General features: G+C 37.0%; 1 protein-coding gene across 8 annotated transcripts in view; it reads left to right on the plus strand.

The window, feature by feature from the left end:
- The window catches only part of LOC145689111 (tudor domain-containing protein 1-like), a 187,921-nt gene that overhangs the window by 112,738 nt on the left and 50,732 nt on the right, over positions 1 to 24,451 (plus strand). For all 8 annotated transcript variants that reach the window (XM_081763241.1, XM_081763253.1, XM_081763249.1 and 5 more), the window contains 2 exons: positions 10,441 to 10,687; positions 22,637 to 22,961. In XM_081763241.1, coding sequence (XP_081619367.1) covers positions 10,441 to 10,687; positions 22,637 to 22,961 — 572 coding nt within the window. The remainder of the gene's footprint in view (positions 1 to 10,440; positions 10,688 to 22,636; positions 22,962 to 24,451) is intronic.

Genomic DNA, 24,451 nt, shown 5'->3' on the forward strand with positions numbered 1-24,451 from the left:
GAGTCGCAAACTGATGGCTACTGTCTTTTGGAACGACAAGGGCGTCCTGGTGGTTGATTTCTTGAAACGTGGGACAACAGTTACACTGACGTGTACTGCGATACGCTCAACCAAACTGCGTCGTGTGATTCAAAATCGACGCCGCGGGAAACTGTCGTCCGGAATCATCCTCGTTCACGACAATGCGCGTTCTCATACCGCTGCCGTCGTCGAGAAAAAGATTCAAGATTCTCGTTTAGGATCTGTTTGATCACCCTCCATACAGTCCCGACCTTGCCTCCCAACGTTTAGTTCTTCTTGCATTTGAAACGGTGGCTTGGTGGACAACGGTTGCGAGATCCATCTTAATATTGTCCTCCCATCTGCGCCTAGGCCTTCCTAATGGTCGTTTTCCAATTGGTCTTCCAGTCAAGACTTTGAAAGCGTTTCTAATTTCTTCCATTCTAGCTACATGACCTGCCCACCTAAGCCTCCTAGACTTGACGACCCTAACAATGTTGGGTAAACCGTATAAACTATGTAGTTCCTCGTTATGAAGCTTTCGCCATTCCCCATTCTCGTTCCTCTTGGGTCCGAATATTCTTCTCAGGATCCTGTTTTCAAATACTTTCAGTCTATGTTCTTCCCTCAGAGTAAGCGACCATGTTTCGCAACCATACAGAACAACAGGCATGATTATCGTTTTATATATTTTAAGCTTCAAATTCCTCGACAGAATTCGCGACGACAAGAGATTTTGAACCGAATAGTAACACGAATTCCCTGCTTTTAGTCGACATTTAATTTCTCCGTGCATATGATTTTCCTCTGTTAACATTGATCCTAGATTTTTGAAACTATCCACTTTATCAAAAGTATTATTTAATATTTTAACGCCTCCACAATTTGCCGTATTACGGTCCCGACGCACTTCCATGTATTTAGTTTTCTCTGCATTTACTTCTAAACCCATGTCCCTGCAAGCGTTTAATAAGATCTCTGCATTTCTTTCTGTTGTTCTCCTATCATCCCCTATTAAATTTATATCATCAGCATATGCCATAACCTGGTGAATACTGTTCAACTGTAGGCCCTGGTTGCTATCTTTGATTTTCCTTATAGCGTATTCCAGAACGAAGTTAAATAATAATGGCGACAACGCGTCTCCTTGTTTCAGGCCATTTTCGACGTGAAAGCTCGTGTACAAAAATTTTCTTACCTGGACTTTACTTTGGGATTCATTTAATCATATCTTAATTAATCTAATTAGCTTTCTCGGTATATATATATATATATATATATATATATATATATATATATATATATATATAAAATATGGTATCCCACCAGGGATGGGCCATGTTTTGAGGAATAGCAGTATGGGTCATGACAAGCAGTCATTCGAGATATCGATGAAAAGACCAATATTTCGTGCACATTGCTTCGAAGACACATATCTGCGGAACTGATGAAAGTATCGGAATCATACAAAAACATACAGATACCACACGTAATAAACATTATATAGATCACATTCATTACACTCACAAGTCCCCAATATGTCTGCCCATTGAATTGAAATAATCCCAAGTTGCTTGCTTTCACAAGAATGCCGGGAAAATAAAGAGCTGTTTTCACAAATTTGTTTGGCTTCTTACTTTCATTCTTGGCTAGGTCTTGCGTTTGTGTGTGTTTGTCTGGGTATAACAAACGGTTCTGCGAATTCAAAATATTTTAACAACTCGTTCTCCCGAACCGGCTGAATAGCACCACTGCCTTTCAGCAACAAGGCTATATGGATGCGGACCTACAATTTAACGTGGGATCCGAATGTCATGAGCTCCCGTCGGCGGATCTCTCATGGTATCCTACTTACTCATGCAGATTTCTTTTCAGTATTTGCTTTTTTAAAGAAATACGTTTCTGTTGTCCACCAGCATTGAGACATATTCGTCTTCCCGAGGAGTGAACTTCGCTCTTTCTTTCCAAATCTAGTACCAAATGTTAACACGCACTATGAGAATCAGTTTTCAGCTCTTACACGCACTTTAGCAGTTATTAGTAGTAAGATATTGTAAGACATTATGTCGTAAACGTCATGGTTTTATACAGCTTCTGATTATTTGTAAATAATCCTTTCCCACTAACTGTTGGTACAACTATGTAAAGTTCTTATCGAAAGTTAAAAATAATTAACGGATTATATTAACTGATCTTAATGCTAGTTTGGTGCAACTGAGCACGAATCTACACGATAAAGAAAGGGTATTTTCTAGTAAGATAGTGAAATCGGCCCTTGATCCAAATTGGGTCGCTGTTGACCAAAAAGGTTACCCTTGACCTGAAACTACCTGTAAAGAAAAAGACCCCCTACTCCCTCCCCTTACCGAATTATCGTATCGTACATGCTTAAAATTGAATATTTAATTTTGGTGGTCCAAAACTTTTGAGTTTCACAGATTGTAGATACTATCTAGATGTAAATGTGCATTAAAAAAAAATATCGATGCGGTTCAACAAAATATTCAGCAGACTTTTGCAAAACAGTTACACACAGCTCGTGCTAGAGAGCGCCACTGTGTGCGGCCAGTGAAGCAAACACTGATAGATATGGGGAGCCGACGCGAGGTATGTGTAACTTTGTTGTGCAAGACTCGGGTGAAGTGGAAGCACTGTTGAGGAAATATATTTGGTGTTTGTTTCGAAATGGATACAATCGAAGCAGCTAAAAAACAACAGATGCGGAAGGGATGCAAGAGAAAGGAAAATTTTGAACTTGGCAAAGAATTTTTTAAGGGGCCCTCACCTTGAGGACCCTAAAATGGTGGAAAAACTGTGCGAAAAACACGTTTAAGTTTTATTTCTTTTTGAGAACGTTGACATCACTTTCAGGCCCCGAAAAAAAATATATGTTGTGTCTAAGGGTATAACAAATTTTTTAACCAAAAAATCTGGAAGGTGTCCCCCAAATTTTTTTCTACAATTTTTTGAAATTTTCAACACGCAAAAAAATAATAATAATAATAAAATACACATCGATAGTTTTGAAAAAAATGCACATTTACATCTAAAAAGTATCTATAATCTGCGAAACTTTCAATTTTTGGCGTACCCCCACTAAAATTTTTAAAAATATTCAATTTTGAGCATGTATGATATGATAAATCAGTAAGCGGAGGGGATAGGTTTATTATTATTATTATTATTATTATATAAGGTAGTTTCAGGTTAAGGGTGACCTTTTGGGTCAATAGCAACCCAATTTGGATCAAGGGCCCATTTCACTATCTTACTGGGAAAAGACCCTTTGCTTGTGGCGGCTTCTGGTATTTTTCAGATTTTTTATTTTCTTTTTTAATTGTAATAATCAATCACTGGTGGCATCGAATTCATCGGTCATGTTAATACCAATTTTAAGCCGTGGAGTATTCGCTAATCAAGATTTTTTAGAAGAATCTTAGTTATTTTGATCATTATTTTACACCAACAAGTAAACGTTTGAATGAGAGCGTAAAAAAAAAAAAAAAATCAGTATACCAAAATAAACGCTCAGGTAAATTTCCTCAATTCGATCGCCGGGAAAGTCGTAGATTTTTACTTAGGCGCATACAACTCAAGCTGTAATCAGAGTAGAAATACGAGTAATGCCTCATTTTAGTTGCAGTTAAGTAACTTTTCTTCGGCATAAGTTTAGTGTGAGTACTTCCCAAAACAGGAAGATTTTGAAAATTTCCCAACAAAAATGTCTCTTGGTTTTATTCGGTTACAACTTGGCAACCCCACCTCGGAGACAAATAAACCAGAATTCTCATTCCTCATTTCGTCGACACTGTATGGATGTCGAGTTCAGCGCCCCAATAGAACCTGTGATAAAATACGATATGTTCGCACGTGTAATGAAAAAGTAGAAAATTTGAATTTAGCACAGTGAAAGTGGCAGTATAGATTGTTACACAAGTTCTACAGGAACAATCTATACTGCCTTAGAATTGCAGTTAAGTGGCCTTTCCTTTGGTGTAAGTCCATTTTGAATACTCTCAAAAACTTAAATTTTCCAAATTTCCCAACTAAAACTTTTTCCTATTTTTTTCGTTTATAATTTTAGTCCTTTTTTAATACAAGTCTTTTAATACACGTAATACTTCTCAACAACAGTGTGAATGTTAAATTTTGTATTGTTGATGCAGAAAATCCCACTTGTTGCCACCGCCCTTTCCCTTCTCCACTCGGACAATTTGCACGAAAATAGGCAATGTAGTTTAAACATTCTGTATATTTTTAATTTATTTAGTATAGTAAATATATTTTTAATTTATTTATTTATATCTTAATACTAAAGGTACTATTAGAGCTATCAACACATACGTACAGGATACTTTGCGACATGAAAGGGCATGTCTTGATTGTTTTACCTGTCACAGACACGTGGCTGCCAAATAATAACTAAATTCATTATAAGCTTTTGGATATCTAAAGTAAATTTTCAAAATATTCCTCTATTACTTTTTCGTACTTTGTGCCCAAGCACAACATAGAACTTATTAAAAGGAAGCTCAAGGAGGCTCTGCCATCTGCAGTTCAAAGTAGATATAGATTGTACAGTGTTGTTCAATAAATCTTGACCACCACCCTTAATTAAAAAGCGATAGTCTAGCTACCTTAGGAAGAAAATTGTAATAATTCGGCTCTAAATAATAAAGATCTCAAGTAGATGATGAAAATTTACGTTTGTTTAATTTAATTTAACCCGGGAACGGTCGAGTGTTGATTTGTGACGCGAGCGGTCGACAGGTGAGCGCGGCGCTCACTTACAATATAATCGTTTCTATGGTTGTGTATGAGTTTACATGGGATTTATTTTGAACACATATGTTGACATTTTGTGATTTATTATTATTATTATTATTATTATTATTATTACTAATAAAATAAAATCGCAAATAAAATTATAATACGTTTATACAAGACCATTTCTTATTATAAATTATATCTATTTTTATTATCAAAGTTTTTATGAAATCAATTTCTGTTATCCCATGAACAATACTATTAGTTAATTATCATTATCACATATTACATTTTTATTATCATTACACATAAGGATTACATTTTCTTAAAAAAATATTTATATAATTATAGCGAGTTTTCAGTATATATAGTATATTTTCATACTATATATAATTTGAGTTGGAAAATGTTTAATGAAATTAAAGATATAAATGTCTTAGTGTAAACACTCTACTTACGTCTCTTGGTACTACAGTAGGTATTTCAATAAGACACAGTTCTTTTCCATGTCTCTCATCACTGTCTTGATGTCACCCATTACACTTCCAGCAGATGCTGACAGTGTGTTTCCTACAGATTGGCACTTTAGAGCCAGCATATCGTACAGTTTGTTTCTTTATTCAGCAAGCCATAGCTGAATCTGCTCCTTGTTATTGTCCATGATCTCAGAAAAATCACTCACGGCGTCGGTTGACAGGCGAGCGTGGCACTCACAAATTACGCATTGTCACTTTTATAAGGCCAGTGCTACTCCAATGGAAGAGAATGAAAAGGTTACACTTCACTCTTATACACAAGACAAATCAAGATACAGCTAGAATGCGCCTCAAGTCTGTGACCCCACTAGGGCGGATTTGAAACGAAAATATATGCCAGAGTGAGCGCTGCGCTGACGTGTCAACCGTTGCCGGGTTAAAGAAAAATCAGTAGCCGGGTTTTTGTCTGTATATATATTTCAGTTCGAACTTGTACGAATGAACAGTATCTTCCCCTTTGCTTTCTTTCCCAATTTCTGCTTTCTCATTGTACCATATTTGCGCGAACATAGACCGCGGTACTAAATTAACGAGAAAGTTCAATTAGACAGTACTCGGAAATGTACCACTCTCCCCCTCCTCCTTGTACAACTCTTGCATAACAGACTCATGAAGATGACATTCTTTGTAATAGTGACCTTGAGTAGCATTCTGGATCGTCTAGCGAGTGTGAAAAATCAAACGCGATGCTGAAATAGTGGGAAGTGATTGTGCGTGATTTGGAAAGGTACTAATAAGCTGACAGTCTTGCGAAACAGTTGCTTTTTTTTTTCTTTTTCTTCAGGAACAGCAACTGTATATAGATATTTCGTATATATTATATATACTGTATAACAAAGATATGTAATTCTGTTAATAGAACTGTTAAGTGTACAAGTGCTTTTTATGCCAAAGTAAAGTGCTACTGGTACCAGTAAAGGTGGCATTTTTTGCGAAGGAATGTTTTTCTGCTATTTTCTTAAGTCTTTGATGGTTCACAAGTGTAACTGCATTAACCTGTAATGGTATTAATTTCAAATCACAAGATACGCGTACGTCATTTTGAAATTGACGATTTGATCTGAGGGGAAAAAATCTCAATTATAGGCTGCACCACGATTTTTCAAGCCAAAATTTAGGAAAAGTGCGGCCTATATTCGCGCAAATACGGTAAGTGAAAACATATTATATTTTCCTCAAGTACTATTAGAACACCGAACACATTCACACAGTATATTTGAAATGTCACGGGTTATGCCTCCGTTCTCTTACGTTTGTCTCAGAGATAGTATTGCCGCGATATAAGTGAATAAAAATCGAACATTTTTATCGGCACTTCTCTGTGATTTCCCTGTTCTTGGAGACACTCAAACTAAATCTATACCAAAGGAAAGGCCACGTAATTTCAATTTAAATTAGGTGTATCTCATTTCTTCTTCAATTAGGGCATGAGTTATATGTCTACGTAAAAGTCTTATGATTTTGCCACTAGAGGAAAATCTTACAAATAAGTTTTCCTAACATCAGTGGCCATCGAGCGAAAATTACTTTGACATGATGAATAAAATCAAAGAAAAAAAGTTCTTTTTCTCCCCTCATCCGAAAGTGTTTTTTTAAGTCGTCTTTAGCCGCGCAGTTCATATACTAGTAATACAATTTAAAAACGTAAGAAACAAATGTTTTTAGTCCTCACCCATATGTTCCCTCCTGAGACGTAATATGTATTATCCGCGATATACTTTAAAGAAAATTTCTCCCTTTACTTTGGACAGCGACGATTTGCACACTTAATTGATCCTGTTTATTGTTACATTGTACATTGTACCTGAAAGCACATAACTTATATAAAAGTTATACGTTACATAGAACTAATGGCTTGATTAGTTAGTTCTGTTTACACGCTAAAAGTTATCTCTTTGAAGTTTGAATTTTCTCGAGTGCGACGAGAAGATAAGACTTACAGATATTAGTAAGGAGAATAACGTAATATAGGGATAACAAATTTAGTTTAGTTTCACGTTGTGAACTAGGGTAGATACCCAAACTAAGTGATTTCAGTATTGAATCCAGAAGTAGTAAATCTACTAGTTGTGGCTACAATGTGAGGTGGAACCTGATTATCGAATGCTGGATCCATATCAAAAACAGTTTTTCGGCATCTTTTGCAATTATCACCATGTAGGATTCAAAGTAGCCGGTACTTGTACTAGTTATTACTTGTTCTGGTTTCAGTAGAAGAATAAAGCTTGGATGTCCTCTGTTCTTGGCAATTTGAATCCATACCAGCAACTTCTTATCTCCTCTTTATATTTTCCGCTGTATGAAGATCAACATTGAAATTGGAAGTGGTGGTAATTTCTACTACTTTCAGTACATGAGTCAAGTCGAAAATGGAACCTGTTCTTGCGGTACTGAATTCATTTAAAAGCTACTTCTATGTTATAGTTTTTAAGTTTGGCGATCAGTGTTGAAACCGGAAACTGATTTTTACCATTTTCAATTTACATAGAAACATAAAGGTCGAGACTACACTTGATTTTGGGCCCCTGAATCCGTGTCAAAAGTCATTTCTCGCTATCGCTTAGTTTTGCTCTACAGTTGAAACCGAAAGTACTAGCTAATTTCCACGACTTCGTTGAATGAAATACAGGTGGAGATGCCTCTTCTTGACGCTGAATCTAGTCTAAAAACAATTTGTCGCTATCTATTACAGTTTATGCTTTATATCGGGAACCGGTCAAAACCCCCACAGCCAAAACCCCGACACTCAAGAAATGTCAAAACGCCCACACAAACGGTCATAACCCCCACACAAATGGACAAATCTCCCAAACACACGAACGGTCAAAACCCCCACACTCAAGAAATGTCAAAACGCCCACACGATCGGTCATAACCCCCACACAAATGGACAAATCTCCCAAATACACGAACGGTCATAACTCCCACACAAATGGACAAAACAGCCACACATAGCAACGGTTACAATCCCCACATAAATGGACAAAACCCCCACACAAATGGACAAAACTCCCACATGCAGAAATAGTCACAACTGCCACACAAATTGACAAAACCCCATACTCATGTATTGCCCTTGTACTTTTTAATAACATTTTTTATTCCACTTAAACTGATGTTGCAACTATTCTTCTTGGGCATCATAAAGAGCCGCAACAAAGACGTGAAATAACGATCATTTCAGAGTGTGGGGGATTTGTCCGATTTTGTGGGAGTTTTGTCCATTTATGTGGGGATTATGACCGTTGCTATGTGTGGCTGTTTTGTCCATTTGTGTGGGGGTTATGACCGATTGTGTGGGCGTTTTGACATTTCTTGAGTGTGGGGGTTTTGACCGTTCGTGCGTTTGGGAGATTTGTCCATTTGTGTGGGGGTTATGACCGATCGTGTGGGCGTTTTGACATTTCTTGAGTGTGGGGGTTTTGACCGTTCGTGCGTTTGGGAGATTTGTCCATTTGTGTGGGGGTTATGACCGATCGTGTGGGCGTTTTGACATTTCTTGAGTGTGGGGGTTTTGACCGTTCGTGCGTTTGGGAGATTTGTCCATTTGTGTGGGGGTTATGACCGATCGTGTGGGCGTTTTGACATTTCTTGAGTGTGGGGGTTTTGACCGTTCTTGCGTTTGGGAGATTTGTCCATTTGTGTGGGGGTTATGACCGATCGTGTGGGCGTTTTGACATTTCTTGAGTGTGGGGGTTTTGACCGTTCGTGCGTTTGGGAGATTTGTCCATTTGTGTGGGGGTTATGACCGATCGTGTGGGCGTTTTGACTTTTCTTGAGTGTGGGGGTTTTGACCGTTCGTGCGTTTGGGAGATTTGTCCATTTGTGTGGGGGTTATGACCGATCGTGTGGGCGTTTTGACATTTCTTGAGTGTGGGGGTTTTGACCGTTCGTGCGTTTGGGAGATTTGTCCATTTGTGTGGGGGTTATGACCGATCGTGTGGGCGTTTTGACATTTCTTGAGTGTGGGGGTTTTGACCGTTCGTGCGTTTGGGAGATTTGTCCATTTGTGTGGGGGTTATGACCGATCGTGTGGGCGTTTTGACATTTCTTGAGTGTGGGGGTTTTGACCTAGACCCTTTATATCGATCAATGTTGAAACTGAAAGCTTATTTCTACCACTTTCGGTTTGAATATAGGGTTAATGAAAGTGAAGAAATATATTCTTCGGATGTTGAATCGATTCTAGAAAACAGTCTCGATCTTTTATTTCTTTTGGTCTATGGAAATTAGTAATGAAACTGGAAATAGTAGCAAATACCAACTGCTTTCGGTTTTAATATAGAGAATAGGAAGATAATTTCTTAAAACACTGAATCGATTCCAAAAGACCGCTTGTCACTGCCTTAGTTGTTATATTTAAGTGGTGAACGTTGAAACTGGAAGTGGTTGATTTCTACCTCTTTTGATTTGAACAGGATAACAGAGGAGATGGAACCTACTCTTGGGACGCTGAATCGATTACAAAAATGAAAAACACTTCTCGATTTTTGTTTGTTAGTGTGTCTGTCTGTCTGTGCGTGTGTGGTTGATGGTGTGGATGTGTGAAACCTGGCAACAGACGATCATAGCCTTTCTGATGCTTATGTATAGCATAGTTTGCAAGTCTAAACAATAGGATCATATAAAATTGTAAATGATCGCTTCCCGGAGACGAAAAACTAGTTTTGTAATATATTCATGATAAACCAGCCAAGAAAAAATATGTGAATGAGTAGTGAAAGTACTCATGATACATTTAGTTCTGGTCTTAGACGAAGGCATAATGACTGCTGAGATAAATATGTAATTTCTAATGATTTAAAGAAGTTTAAACATTACTTTCCATAATGGGGGAAAAAATTGTAGGAAGTGCAGTAATATTCTGAAGTTTGTTCTATTCAGAACAGTAATATTTCCAAGCATCTTTCGTAATAAGAAGTGAAGTAACAACGTTCAGACGTTCCTTACAGTGAGTTACATACTTCTGTAATTTAGTTTAAATTGTATATAACGCTATGGTTGATCTGCAAATGATATTTCATGTGAGATATGGTGCATTCCCTTGAATTTAATACCTTTTTTTAAAGATCTAAGAAAATATATGCGGTACGTTCATGAGGTTTAATTTTAGTTCTATTTATTTATTTTCATTTAGATCATCGCTGATAGGTGGCGAAATGGTTGCCGGTTTTTCATCAAATTTTGGCATGTACTATAGATGTTTTGTAAAGGAAGTTCAAGAGAACGGATTCCATGTAGTGTATGTGGACTACGGAAATTCGGAGAACATACAAATAATAAAACAGTTGAAAGTTGAGGATGCAGACCTCCCAATATTAGGTGCTACATGCAAAATAATGAAGCCCCATGTACCACCAGAAGAGTTAAGCAAGTCCTTAGAGGTAAGCGAAATATTTGCTTAATATTACGGAATCAACATAGTTCAATTAGGTTTCGTCTAGTTAATATGGTACAAGTCACTTAAGCGTTATCTTGCTGTGCATGCACATGATAGTGAAATAGTACGATCACATTTTATTACAAGTTATTATCAATATGCTTTCTAACGTAAGACATAATTCTTCTTAAAATTCTTTGTAGCGTTTATATGGGCAACCGGGGTATCCGGGACACAATTAAATTTATATGTCACTGAAGTAATTCTGCGCGAATAAAGTACGTGTGGCTATAGAAATAGAGTAATTATATATAATATACACGTTAAGTGGTTAATATTAATAGAAATATTATAAAATAGAAGAAACAATAAATAGTAAAAGTAGTTACATTACCTTAATAATTAATGGGGATTACTCCACCGAGCAGAGGAATACTTACCTGTAGACAGGATATCTGCGCTAGGTATATTGTTATTCATGGTACATATATATAGAATAACAACAAAAATATGATATGAACACGTATGTTTCGTCATATTTAAGATATATATATATATATATATATATATATATATATATATATATATATATATATATATATATATATATATATATATATATATATATATATATCAGGGTGGCCACTCACCTGGAAAACCTGGAAAACCGGGAAAAGTCAGGGAATTTTTTAATTCTGGAAAAGTCAGGGAATTTTGATGAAAAACATGGAATTTTTACTCGGGGGAAAATTTACGTTCTGCTGTATTCATAGCCATTTAGCCGGTTTATTTATATACAAAATAGCTTTGGTCGCTGGGGGCTTCGCCCCCAGATTTCTCCTTCGTTCCAGGTTTCGTTTATCTAACTCTGCTGGTTTGGGCTGCGCATACTTTCTTCATATTCTTTTGTCATTTAGTGCTGCCCATGAATTGAGCTGGAGCGAAATCGGGACCATTTTGTAATTAACACACTTGTTTAGTTCGATGGCTGCTTGATTTTCAGAATTCGCTCGGGGCTGCGCCCCTGCATCCCGTTTTGGTAGTCACGTGATTAATATAAAGCCTAAACGATAGTTGAGTAAGAATCTATTAAAAATAAACATGCTAATGTTATGAAGTCGTTTCTAGTGTCTGAGTCAGTAACTAAAGCTGAAGTTCTGTGGTGTTTGCAGGCAGTAATGCAACACTTGTCATTCCGATCTGCTTCCCGACTGGCTAACAAATTTCAAGCTCATGTTCCCTGATAGCGAAATTTGTAGTAAGATGCAATTACAACGTACCAAGTTAGCTTATACTATCGTTCATGGTCTTGGACGACTTTTTAAAGGTGATCATTTCAAAGAAATAGAAGCTTGCAAGCATTATGTTATTGGGTTTGATGAAAGCCTTAACAAAGTCTCGCAAAAGCAGCAAATGGACCTTACGATTCAGTTTTGGGACAATGAAAGAAACCAAGTGTCAGCAAGATATTTAAATTCAGTGTTCCTAGAACATTCAACGTCAGCAGACATTCAAGTTAGTTTCAAGAATGGTATCTTAGGTTTGGACCTCAAGAAAATTGTTCAAGTTTCGATGGATGGCCCACATGTTAACTTCAAATTTTTAAGTGACCTGCAGAAAGATCTTGCAAGTTCACCTTCAGATCCAATTCTTCTTGATATTAGAAGTTGTGGGCTGCATATTATGAATTGTGCTTTTAAAGCTGCCATGCAAGCAACAGGTTGGAAATTAGAAGAATTCCTAAGGGCGTCTTATAATTTATTCAAAGACGTTCCACTCGTCGTGCAGATTACATAAGATGCACAAGGTCTTCTGTGTTTCCGAAAAAAAATTGCAGCATTAAATGGACAGAAAATTCAGTCGTTGCTTGCCGGGCGATGGAAATATTACCGAACGTAAAGAAATACGTACAGTGGGCTGTTGATGAGAAGAAAGTACCACAGTGCAAAAGCTTTGATACTGTAAGACATTTCACAAATGATAACCTGCTTGGTGCAAAACTTGGCTTTTTCACAACATTAGCAAAAACTGTTGAGCCTTTCCTGCGTGAATTTCAGGGAGAAGCTCCATTAGCTCCTTTCCTTTACAACTTGCTCCAGGCCATAGTATTGTCTGTTGCAGGTCGTTTTGTGAAAGATAGTGTTTTGGAAGGCCGGCCATTGGTTAAGATTGATTTCAATAATAGCGAAAACTTAAAGCCAGCCAAGCTTGTAAACATTGGGTACACATCAAAGGATGCTATACGAAAAGCCAATACCGTATCGGATAGACAGACTCTTGAATTTCGATAAGACTCGCGCAGGATGTCAGAAATTCATACTGAAAATAATGGACAGGTCACCTCTAAAATTCAACCTGGCAAGAGCAATTTCTTTCCTGGATCCAAGTGTGTTTGTTATGGATGACACTGTAGCTGTAAAGAGATTGTCCAATTGCCTAGAAATTGTAGTATCCAAATATTGGATTTTAAGAACATTAGCTGATGAAATCCAAGGTGAATTCAAAGTTTTTGCTAAAAATCTTCTTGTATTGGAAGCAATGAGGAATTATGACAAGAAAAGTAAGAGATTAGATGACCATTGGATGGAGATACTGCATTTAGGCGCATGCTCAATACATATGACTGATTTTGTGAAATTTCTCCTCATTTTATCTCATGGAAATGCTAGTGTGGAGAGGGGATTTTCAATCAACAAAGAATGTTTAATTGAAAATCAAAGCGAGTTGAGTCTAATTGCACTCAGGCAGGTACATGATAAAATTTCAGCTGTGGGTGGTATTGATAAGTTTCCAATTACAAAGAGGGTTGTCCATGCTGCCCGCAATGCTCATGGAGTATATGTTGAGTCTGAGGAATCAAGAAGAGGAAGAGAAGAAACAGAAGAAGAGAAATGCCATTAAGGATAAAGTTATTGAACTCGAGGCGAAGAAAATGAAGTTGTTGAATGATGTCAAGGAGAAACTGTCTGCAATTGATGATGAGATTATTGGTTTGAAGTCTTAAAACATTTAAGTGGATGTGGTCTTAACTTCAGTTTGATTTTAGTGAACTGCAAATCTGTGATTTGAGGTTTTAAAACATTTCAGTAAAGTAGTGTTCGTTCCAGTAATTTGTGTTTTAGTAGTGGACTGTAAGTGTGTGTACTTTTGTAACTAGTATTAAGCTTAAGGTTGGAAAGCGATAGGGATAGACATTCCTCTTCTCGTTCTGTGCAGCAGTTGGTTACAGTGGAGTGGAAACACATAGGAGAATTGAAAATTAGGCAAATAAGTGATTAAAATTAGACTATTTATCTTCGCTAGTGTTTTTTGTGATTCTTTTTTTAATAATGATCCTCTAGTCCACATTGCCTTTCACTTGTAGCTTCTGTTTAAGCTTTGAAAAACAATGATATACCAATTTTAGATCTCTCTAGAAATTTTCTGGAAAACCGGGAAAATTTCTGGAAAAGTCAGGGAATTTTGAAATTCCAAATGAGTGGCCACCCTGTATATATATATATATATATGACGAAACATACATGTTCATGTCATATTTTTATTATTATTATTATAAACATGCTTGCTGCACCATTTGACAATATTTGTAATACAGGGTTCATTATGAAAGTAATGAGCATTGCTTTAGAAAAACTGTTTTATTGTTCCGATAGTTACAAATCTTTAAAATTCCTCAAAATACGCTCCTTCTGCATCGATACACTTCTGGAGACGTATTTTCCACGCCTGGAAAGCATCTTTAAAGTCCTCGGCTGGAATGGCTTTTAAAAACCTTGTAACATGGGCTTGAATGTTCTGCACGGAGTCCCAATGTTTTCCTTTAAGGTCTCTTCAAACGGGGAAAAAAAGTCACTAGGAGCCAGGTCAGAACTATAGGTGAGTGGGGGACCACTGGGGTTCTGCTCCGGGCCAGGAAGTCGACGACGATGAAGGCGGTGTGACTTGGTGCATTGTCGTGGTGGAGTTTCATTGAGTCTTTGATGTCACTTCGAACGCGGGCGACCTTACGTTTCAGTCTCTTGAGCACTTCTACATAAAATCCTGCATTGACAGGTTGTCCTGGTGGCACAAACTCGAAATGGATGATTCTTCGAACGTCGAAGAAGACCATGACCATGGTTTTGATTCGGGATTTGCTCATGCGCGCCTTTTTGGGGCGGGGGAAGGATAAGGTGTGCCACTCCGCACTCTGCCTTTTGGATTCTGGATCGTATTCGAACATCCAGAATTCATCTTCAGTTACGACCGTGTCTAAAAAGTCCGGATCACTTTCACACAATGCCAACAACTCCTTGCAGCGCAAAACTCGAAGTTCTTTTTGTTCGTTCGTCAACACCTTCGACAGAAGCTTCGCACAGACCTTTCGCATTTGCAGGACCTCGGTCACTATCCCATGCACCGCAAATGTTGACATGTTTAGGGTGTCCGCGATTTGTTGAATGCTCACACGCCGGTCTGAGCGCAGCACTTCACGCACACGGTTAACATCGTCAGTTCTGGCCGTTGTTGGGCGTCCAGAACGGGGCTTGTCGGCGACTTCCTCCCGACCCTCCTTTAACGACTTGTGCCATTTTCCGACCTGGGATCTTGACAAACACTCTTGCTTGTAGGCCTCTTTCAGCATCTGGTAAGTTTCCGTAGCATTCTTACCCAACTTGACGCAAAATTTTATGGCGTAGCGTTGTTCGAGCGAACCCTGCATCGCGCCGTATTACAACTTGTAAAAACGTGCTTCACGCGGATCGACATCCACACGCTGCCACTGCTCGCAGCAGCGGGCGCGTTTGGAAGGACAGACCACCCACTACTTTTTCCGCGCCTGCAGCGCGCGCTGCGGTGGATTGTTGTCAGGGTACCATCATGCTCATTACTTTCATAATGAACCCTGTATATCCATTTATGTAACAACATAATAACTAAGTATATGTAATATCTCATCTTAGTTTGTATAGACTTATTTTATGAACACCCATATGATACATGTTAGTTTTTACTAAGTACACGCGTATAGTTTTGCCTACGTGTTATGATTGTAGAATTTCTTGCTGTCTGGCAATTATTCCGAAGCACCTAGATGCATTCCCAGTTTTCCGTACGTTGCTACGGTGGTCCATTACAAATAGGCTAACTTGTTCAGCATTTCGCGACTTTCCCTATAGAGATACCGGGAGCTGACTCGATTAGAATTATACGTCTACGTCTCTCAGTTCTCCGACAGCCTGTTAACATGTGAGATACGTGTCGTCTTACGTACGACGCAGGCAGCACCTGGAAATCGTCGACAACACAAGACAATCAATCATAGCTAGAGCGCGAATGTTTCCGTGGAAAAAAAAAAAAAAAAACTCGCTGAGTAGCATCTGATGAAAAGAGAATGAGAGTGACGAAGAAGGGCTTGACAAAAGTAAGTTAGTTGGATACTACGATCATAATATACATGACGTATTTCGAAATAGGGACAGAGCTAAAAGGAATTGGAAATTTAATTTTTTAAAGATTTATTTTAAAAAACTGGAGATTTTACCTAAGATGTCATTTAGTTTCCAAGAGTCGAAAAGGAAAATCAGTGCCGTTTACAGCAATTTCCCAAACCATTTCGGAAATGTGATAAATATTGGAAAAATTTGCAACATTGCTTAAAATTATAATTATAGCTACCAAAACCTGCTGCTATGATCTTCTAGGAGCAAAAGAAAGCAAATGGCCTTTTGAATATTTTCACACTTATTATTTTAAGCAGTATAGCAGTCTGTTTCATATCTGAAATGATCTGAAATAAATTGCTTATCCTTAGGTTGGTTTTGTTTCCCGTAGCCTCGGTACATAATCGTAGTATATTAAACTAAAACTGTAAACGGCATTATAATTTTTTGGACTATTGGAAATCATATAAGACCCAAGAAGTGTTCGTTCCACGTACAGATTTGAAATGTGTAATGATCCTGCGTACTGCCATTTGAAGAAATACTACTTTGTTAGGTGACTGATATACAACTTTTTCTGTGAGTGATAAAAATTCTTATTGATATAAATGATGTTTCTGACTCGAGATTACCACAACATTTTAGAAAACGACCCACACGATGAGTACAAAATCTAGCAATAAGACAAAAGAAAACGATGAAACCTTGTTTATTCAAGTTAAATACCATGGATTAACCTCAGCCTCGTTAGATTTGGACGTGGGTTGAAACATGGTTACACGGAAAATTTGATTCATACATAATGCATCTATGAACAATAGGTCAATCTTGCTCTAAAGTGTGACTAGGTGTACAGTGATGATCAGACACCACTTTTCGGATGGAAGATATTGATCCTTCTTTGACGGGTGCAATCAATAGTTGTGGATTTTTCTAGAAAGATACTGTTTTTAGATTAATAACAGTTCTCTGCTGCAAAATGAAGAAAATGTTTACTTCATACAACCTCCTCTCAACTGTTGGTTCCTACGTCGCATCATTGAATATACTCCAAACGTTGGGAAATTTCTCGTATCACTTTTACGTACGACGTTGTAAGAAGGAAGAATGAGAAATGGTTAAACTGTCACAACCTCCAAGATTCAAATATTTGAGATCATCAAATACAGTTTTTACTTGCTTTTAATGTCAGTAAAGTTTAGAAGAGAAACATACACGTTCAAACTACAAACATGAAATTACATATATATTCTACATGTCACTTTTATTTTTTGCTAGCTGACAAAATCACTTAAATAATTAAATTTTATGCGCATTTGGTTTGTTACTTTCGCTATCGTACTGTGGCCTGTCTCGTTTCGTTGTCACTGCAATGAAATAACGTATGGTAAGAATCTCAGAAGTGAATGTGCTGTTATCAGTTCTTTGTTGGATTCGATATAAGCTCACTATTCTACACTACGAAACACCTTCAACCTGCATTCAGTAACTGCTGCTGATGCCTGTGTTATAAAGCGAAGTTACGATCTCACAGGCAGTTGTAATCTTTGGCAAAAAGTTGCTTCTGCTGTTATTGTATGATGAAATTTCATCTATCGTAGCATCACGAAATATACGAGGGTAGATCGGACAGTAACGCACATTTTTATTTATTTATTTATTTTTAAGTTTAATATGTACCAAAACCAAACAAAGGACAAATGAACTTACATCTTTGACCTACTTTTCTACATAGTCACAAAATTTCTCAATACATTTCTCCCAGCGTGGTACAAGTCCGCAGCAAAACACCTGCAGCATGAGCATGTAAGTTTATTGTGAAACTACGCTAACAGCGCAGGGAATCAACATAACGTCTAAGAGGCACGAATCACGCCAGGAGAAACCTCGGCGTCCTCCCCTGCACATTTATTTTGGAACAAGACTTCGTCGTTTCACAATAAACTTACATGCTCATGTTGCAAGTTTTTTGCTGCGGACTGTACCAGTTTCAAGATCCCTGTTCGTAGAAGTCCGTTTGGTTGGAGTGTAGCCATCTGCGGACTGCTGATTTGACTTTGCATCTGTCGCCGGCCAGGAATTTCTTCATGGGACCAAAGAGATGAAAGTGACGGTGCCAAGTCTGGACTGTACAGAGGATGCTCGAGCACCTTCCACCCAAATTTGTTGAGTTTCTCACGGACACGAGAGCGTGGCACATCACTAAGGTTCTCACGTCCCTCTTCTAAGAATACACTCCACCTGGAGACATTGTTACGGTCTATACAACCGTCCCTATACACGCCGCGTATGTCCCTGTGAATTTCACTCGATGTATACCCTTTTGGCCCGCAAAAATCGAACCATACCTCGCTGCTCTTCACACGTGGACGACAGTAAAATACGCGCCACTTTTCGTAGTTCAGGCTTCTCTCGCTAGAGCTGCACAGGAGAACAAAATACCCTCTGTAGCGCAAACTTCAAAATCTCTCGTCGTGCAGTTTCACCATTCCAGCTGCAATACCTGGGGAGCAACAAAATATTGCGCGTTACTGTCCGATCCGATCTGCGCTCGTATTTTATGGTTTTCTATTTACATGAAGTGTTGACTAACTCTCTCATATAATCGTAATGTAAAGAAAATACAAAGGTGTACACTATTATAAGCAAGTATTTGACACATCATGAAACGAGATGGTCATGGCGTAGTTAGCCACCCGCCAAAGGAAGATAAAAGCTAGCATGTCATCCAATCGGAGTGGGAAAACTTGGCGATTGGTGAGGCATTATCATATGACATAAGAAGCGTCACAGTCCCTTGTGTTCAACACAGTAGAATCGCCCTAAGAACTTACTGAAAGTAACTTTGCCAATTACTTACAGCAGTGAATGCATTATATTCAGAAGCTGACAAAGCTGGATGTCTTAGACATAATGCCTTCAGCTCGATCTCAGTGTTAGCGTAACTACGTAAAAATGACTACTGAATATTGGAAAGGAATGTTACTGTGCGAGAAATGAACGTTCAGAGGGAGATAAAACGGGCTTAGGTAATATCATTAAGTTGTTTCCCAGATCTTTGTCCTCTTAGTCCTTAAATCTTATGAAAAAGAAAACAATGTTTTGAAACATTATACGAAGGAATCAACAAATTTGGATGATAAGTTAAAAATTGGTTCTTACTTATAGTTAGAGATGCAAGGGCTCGGAATTTTTTTTTAAACTGTTTTTTCTGCTTCGCTTTTTTGCTTGGGAAATTTTGGGCTTTTTTTCAAAATTCTGCTTTAAATTGATAAAGCAGACTTTGTTTCGCTTCTCTATAACACAAAAAGTCATTTAATTAGTGGTTGATGCTGATAATAATATAAAACCTCGAAAATAAACCATGAATTTCGAAAAGTTATTTCAAACAATTTTACTTCAACATATTTACATTATTAATTCCAAAGGATTAACCAATGTATATAATAAGAATTTTTTAACCTCTTATGTACAAAAGTAAGCAGGGTTGGCAAGAACCATGGTTGTTTTTGAAAATGCCAAAAACCTGTTTTTTGGTGGAAGTTTAAACCAGGTTTTTTGATTTAGATATTTGCTTTATGTATTTATATTATTATGCAACAACGTGGTTATGCTGGAAGAGGTCCCATAAGCTTAAAGAAGTCCGGTCATCAAATTTCTTACATTGAGAAACTTCCGCCCTAGCCATCGAGAAAACCCCGTCATTACTTTAAATGTAAAACAATAACGGAAAAATCCTGTTATTGCTTTGCATGTAAAATTTAAGGTCAATGTATCATCAGTACGCTAAAACTGAGTACAAATTTAATATGTAGATATCATTGAAAGTCCAATCCAAGCTAATGTTGGAAGCTACGTAGACAGTCGATAAATTTTGCCAATTTCTATCAATATATTTAAGCAACCCTGGCTTTTTTATAAAACAGACATTCAGGCAAGCAAAAATATACAATTTAATTTCAACATCCTTACGTAATACCGATGTTATCAAGGAGAAGACTTTCGCTTAAAGTGACATCCTAACCGCTACTTGGTTTACGCATGAAGGAAGGGTTGTGGTTCGACCGAGAATTGAACATGGAACATCTTAAGATGAAAAGGAAATAAAACTAATGCAGATGGTTTGATATGTGGAAACGTCACCATGAAGTTCACACGATTCGCATTTTTCGTTCTTTTTATTTTTTTGGTTTAAACCAGTTATTTAAAAAAAACAGCTGGTGTAAACCTGCCAACCCTAAAAGTAAACACTTCTTTAAAAAATACACAAATAACTAGCAAAATTGTATGTAGTATTTTTACTTCAAAATATTTCATACCCTCTTTTTGAAACAAAATAAAATTTAAAAAAAGAACAAGAGAAATACTTAGATTTATATGATACACTTAAAGACTGCAGATCTAGAGCTTTTGGTTCTGTATATTCTTGAAAATCTACAGTTATGTTTTATATAACCACCATCACGGTTTACCCCATCCTCAAGTTTTCTGAAATTGTAACAAGAGGGGTGCAACATATCATTACGGACCGACCCCCCCCCCCTCCCAAAGAAAAGGACTACGGAATATATTTAAGCTAAATATAACTGCACAACAAACGTGACTGAGTGGTTAGCTTTTGCGCTTCTATTGGGAAGTCAGGGATTCAATCCAGCATTCGACCATTCTGACAAAGTTTTTCTTCATTCCATCTGTGAATGTAGAAATAGTGCGTATACTGTGAGTTGGCCGACTTCCTTTCTTGTTGTTTATAAATCGCTATAATTACTAATTACCAGCAGTGACGGTTTTGCGAAGGTTAGGGGGGCGGTCTTTCGGACTGAAGCCTGTTCCCCAAAGTTACGGAATGTCTAAAACAAACGAAATATCTATTGGTTATGCCTTTACTCATAAACTTTAAGCTCCCGTCAAATAAAAATTACGAATGTTTAGAAAAACTAAACATTAGTAAGAAAAACCCCTCCCAAAATACTTTTCTAAATCCGCCACTGATTCTCAGTATAAAATGGACTTCAAGGTTGTGTCCGGAAGATGATTGCTGAACATATAATCGAAACGGAATATTAGTTATGCCTGTACTCATAAACTTCAAGCACCTCCCAAATAAAATTAGGACTTTTTAGAAAACGAAACAATCACAGAAACCCCTCCCAAAGTACTTTTCTAAATCCGCTACTGATTATTTGTATAAATTTTTATTGAAGGTTGTATCCGGAAAATTATTGCTAAATCATTGCACAGATACAGTATAACAGAAATGTGGAAGTATGGCTTGACGGATATATAGAAAAACGTAAGTTTAACTTTTGCGCTAGAACCTAGAGTATTAAAAGCTCTTAAAAATGAAACACGGATGACAAACTAAATGATCTAGAGAAGAAAAAAATGTCGATAACTCAAAAGTTAAAATAAAGTTAAATAACCTCTAAAATTGCCCTCAAATACTACATTCTTCATGTTAGCTTTAATTCGTAAAACATGTGCTCCATCCATCTTGATGGTGAATTTCAGAGCGAAATATGGCATTTAGGCCACGGAATTCTTATCCTAACTATAGAATATACTATACGAAAGCTATTTAGGTAGAAAAATCATGAAAATGAAAAAAGCCAAAATTTTCAAAAAAGCCGGCTTTTTTGCATCTCTACCTATAGTAAACATTGAATGTAATCGTGTTTGTGATGGCATCACAACGAAACAACTGAACCGTTCGACATAGACTTTTAAACGTAGTCCCTATCTCAGGTTTTCTTTTGTCACCATCATTAAAATCCATATAATAAGAGAAATAGGTGAGTTCAAAATTCATGCCTAAAAAATATTTTTAAACCGCAACAATATATTCATTTTTTATACTTAAATGTTTTTCATTGTTACACAGTATTAAATATTATCCATTGTTCGTAATATTGACTTTCAACATAAACCACATAACCCTAGGAGAAAACGAACGAACGAACTTAGGAAGGAAATTAAAGCATGATAACGATGGACGAAAAGCAGAAGAAGAGAAATTCGTACGGAAGCATTTAAATGAGAGAAACGAATGAACATTTTTAATACTCTGATCAGGCCGGGTTCTCATTCAGTTTCGATTGAAATACGCATCCTAAAGGGGCAGGTGGACATTATATATCCCATGAACTATTTCTTCCATGCGAAGAATGGACGTTAAGCTAATTCTGAACATAATTATTTTTGGTATTTTTTTTTTTTTTATTATTATTATTATTAAACTCGGAATTGCACAGTGCACAAATGGTGAACAGTGGTAGTGTGGTGAGTCTAATATACTGAGTTTCCGAACATTGCCAAACAGGTCTAAAATCAATTATTTACTGTATTCGATATTAATTCACTAAAAACTTGAATTTCTATTGAAGAGTGATCTTGAAATCTATCTATTCTGCTTTGTAAAGAACATGGCCATGTGTAGGTTCATTAGTCTTTGTGTCCACATTAGTTTTATATGAATAATAAAAAAAAATGGAATTCACATTATTCAAAGTTCATACTGTTTCTTTTTCCAGGATGGGTCTCAGTTCACCGTTGAAGTTCAGACATGCACTGGAAACTCAGCTGTGTGTTTATTCTATTCAGATCAAACCCTGTGGGCAGAGGTGGAAATCGTACCTTTAGATTTGGTACCTACAGCTTTGAAGCAAAAGAGTGCGTCAGATAATACTACCTCACAACAGTCACCACAATACGAGTTCGTTTCACTGACTCGAAATTCTGATGTAGTTATCACATCTTTTCTTTCTGTTCAACATTTTTTCGTCCGTCCATTGAATAAGCGTCAGGTTGAGAGATTCAATAGAATTCTACAAGATGTTGCTCTGTACTGTATGAAAGGTAAAGCATTATGTGCAATAACTATCCTGGTTTTTAAATGCAGTAAATACCTTCTAAATCCTGTTACAATCATTTAGGAGTTAACTGATTTGAAAATAAGCTAAATTTGTCTTTCTCGTCCTACTTATATATGAAGATTTCGACAACGATTTTTGAGCTAAGGTAGTTGTTGTTCTTGTTCTACCAATTATTTCATTATTCAGTTCGATACTTTAGATAATTATGTGTACTTTATAGTTTAGTTTGTTTTGTAACGGTAACAGAGATGACTTCTTATATCTCAGATATATTTTCAAACAATATTTGACCTTTATGTAGTGTGTTCAGTTTCGAACTATGACATTGACGAGTACCGAACTGAATACATTTTTTATTGTTGGTAACCCGGTACCGATATTGTTTTGCTAGGAAATAGTTTTTGTGGAAAACCGGGGAATAAAAGTGAATTCTCTGCACCAGATGATTCGTCATTTGTGAGGGAGTGATGTGCAATGTAGGTGCGTATTTGTTATCTCTAAAGCATAGGAAGGTTAAGCTAAGAAAATATTTCTGTAGGTTACTCTTAGATCGCAGTGAGGAAAATGCTTGAACTTCGTCTTGTACGAGTTTTCCATGAACATGAACTCTATTGAACACTGTAATTGTGCACTATTGTTAGTGATTTAAGACTTCATTAGGTGGAATATTTACATTTTACATTATTTTCTTCAGAGATTAAGCGTAATTTGACTTAAATGAGTATGTCTATTGTCATAATTATCGAACATGGTGGTTTGAGAACTCGTATCTGTTTACCCAAGTCATTTCTTTATTCTACTAACGTATTTACTCTACGTATTTATTCTACTAACGTTTTTATTCTAATAAACTTTATTCTTTATTCTATTAACGTTGTGTGTGCCTTATTGAGGCGACGAGTAATAGAGCTCGTATTTTCCCCTATATGCTGGTGAAACAACTGTGGATTCTGAAATTTACCAAGGTATTGTGATACAACTCGTAGTTTTGCTGGAAAAAGATAATCATGACTGCTGGATACAGCAAGACATTGCAGCCACCATGATAATGCTGAAGGAATTGTTTTTCGGCAAAATCACCCCTAAAGGACTGTGGCCACTAAAATCTGCACACGTTAGCATTCCGGACTACGTTCTGATTGGAACATTTGAAGTAATTGTATCCAGGCACAATCTACGAACCTTGGAAGAGCTAAAAATGAAGATAATTTTTGCCATACAAAATGTAGATAACCGAATGCTTCATGGAGTTCTACGAAACATGTGGACAATCATGGACTTCATTTAGTGCTTCAAGGGATCGATTTTTACCCTCCCCATCATGCAAAACCTGAAATGACTGTTGATTGAAATGCAGAGACACAACTTCTTACATTCTCTGTTGCCAATGTATTATATAAGATAACTGAAGATGTTCTTGCCGCTTTTGACGTCCTATTTGATTAATCACTCAGAGAGAAAGCGAAGTGACTT

This window comes from Thermobia domestica, chromosome 1 (genome assembly GCF_964235325.1).
Source record: "Thermobia domestica chromosome 1, izTheDome1.hap1.1, whole genome shotgun sequence".
NCBI classification, from domain to species: Eukaryota; Metazoa; Arthropoda; class Insecta; order Zygentoma; family Lepismatidae; genus Thermobia; species Thermobia domestica.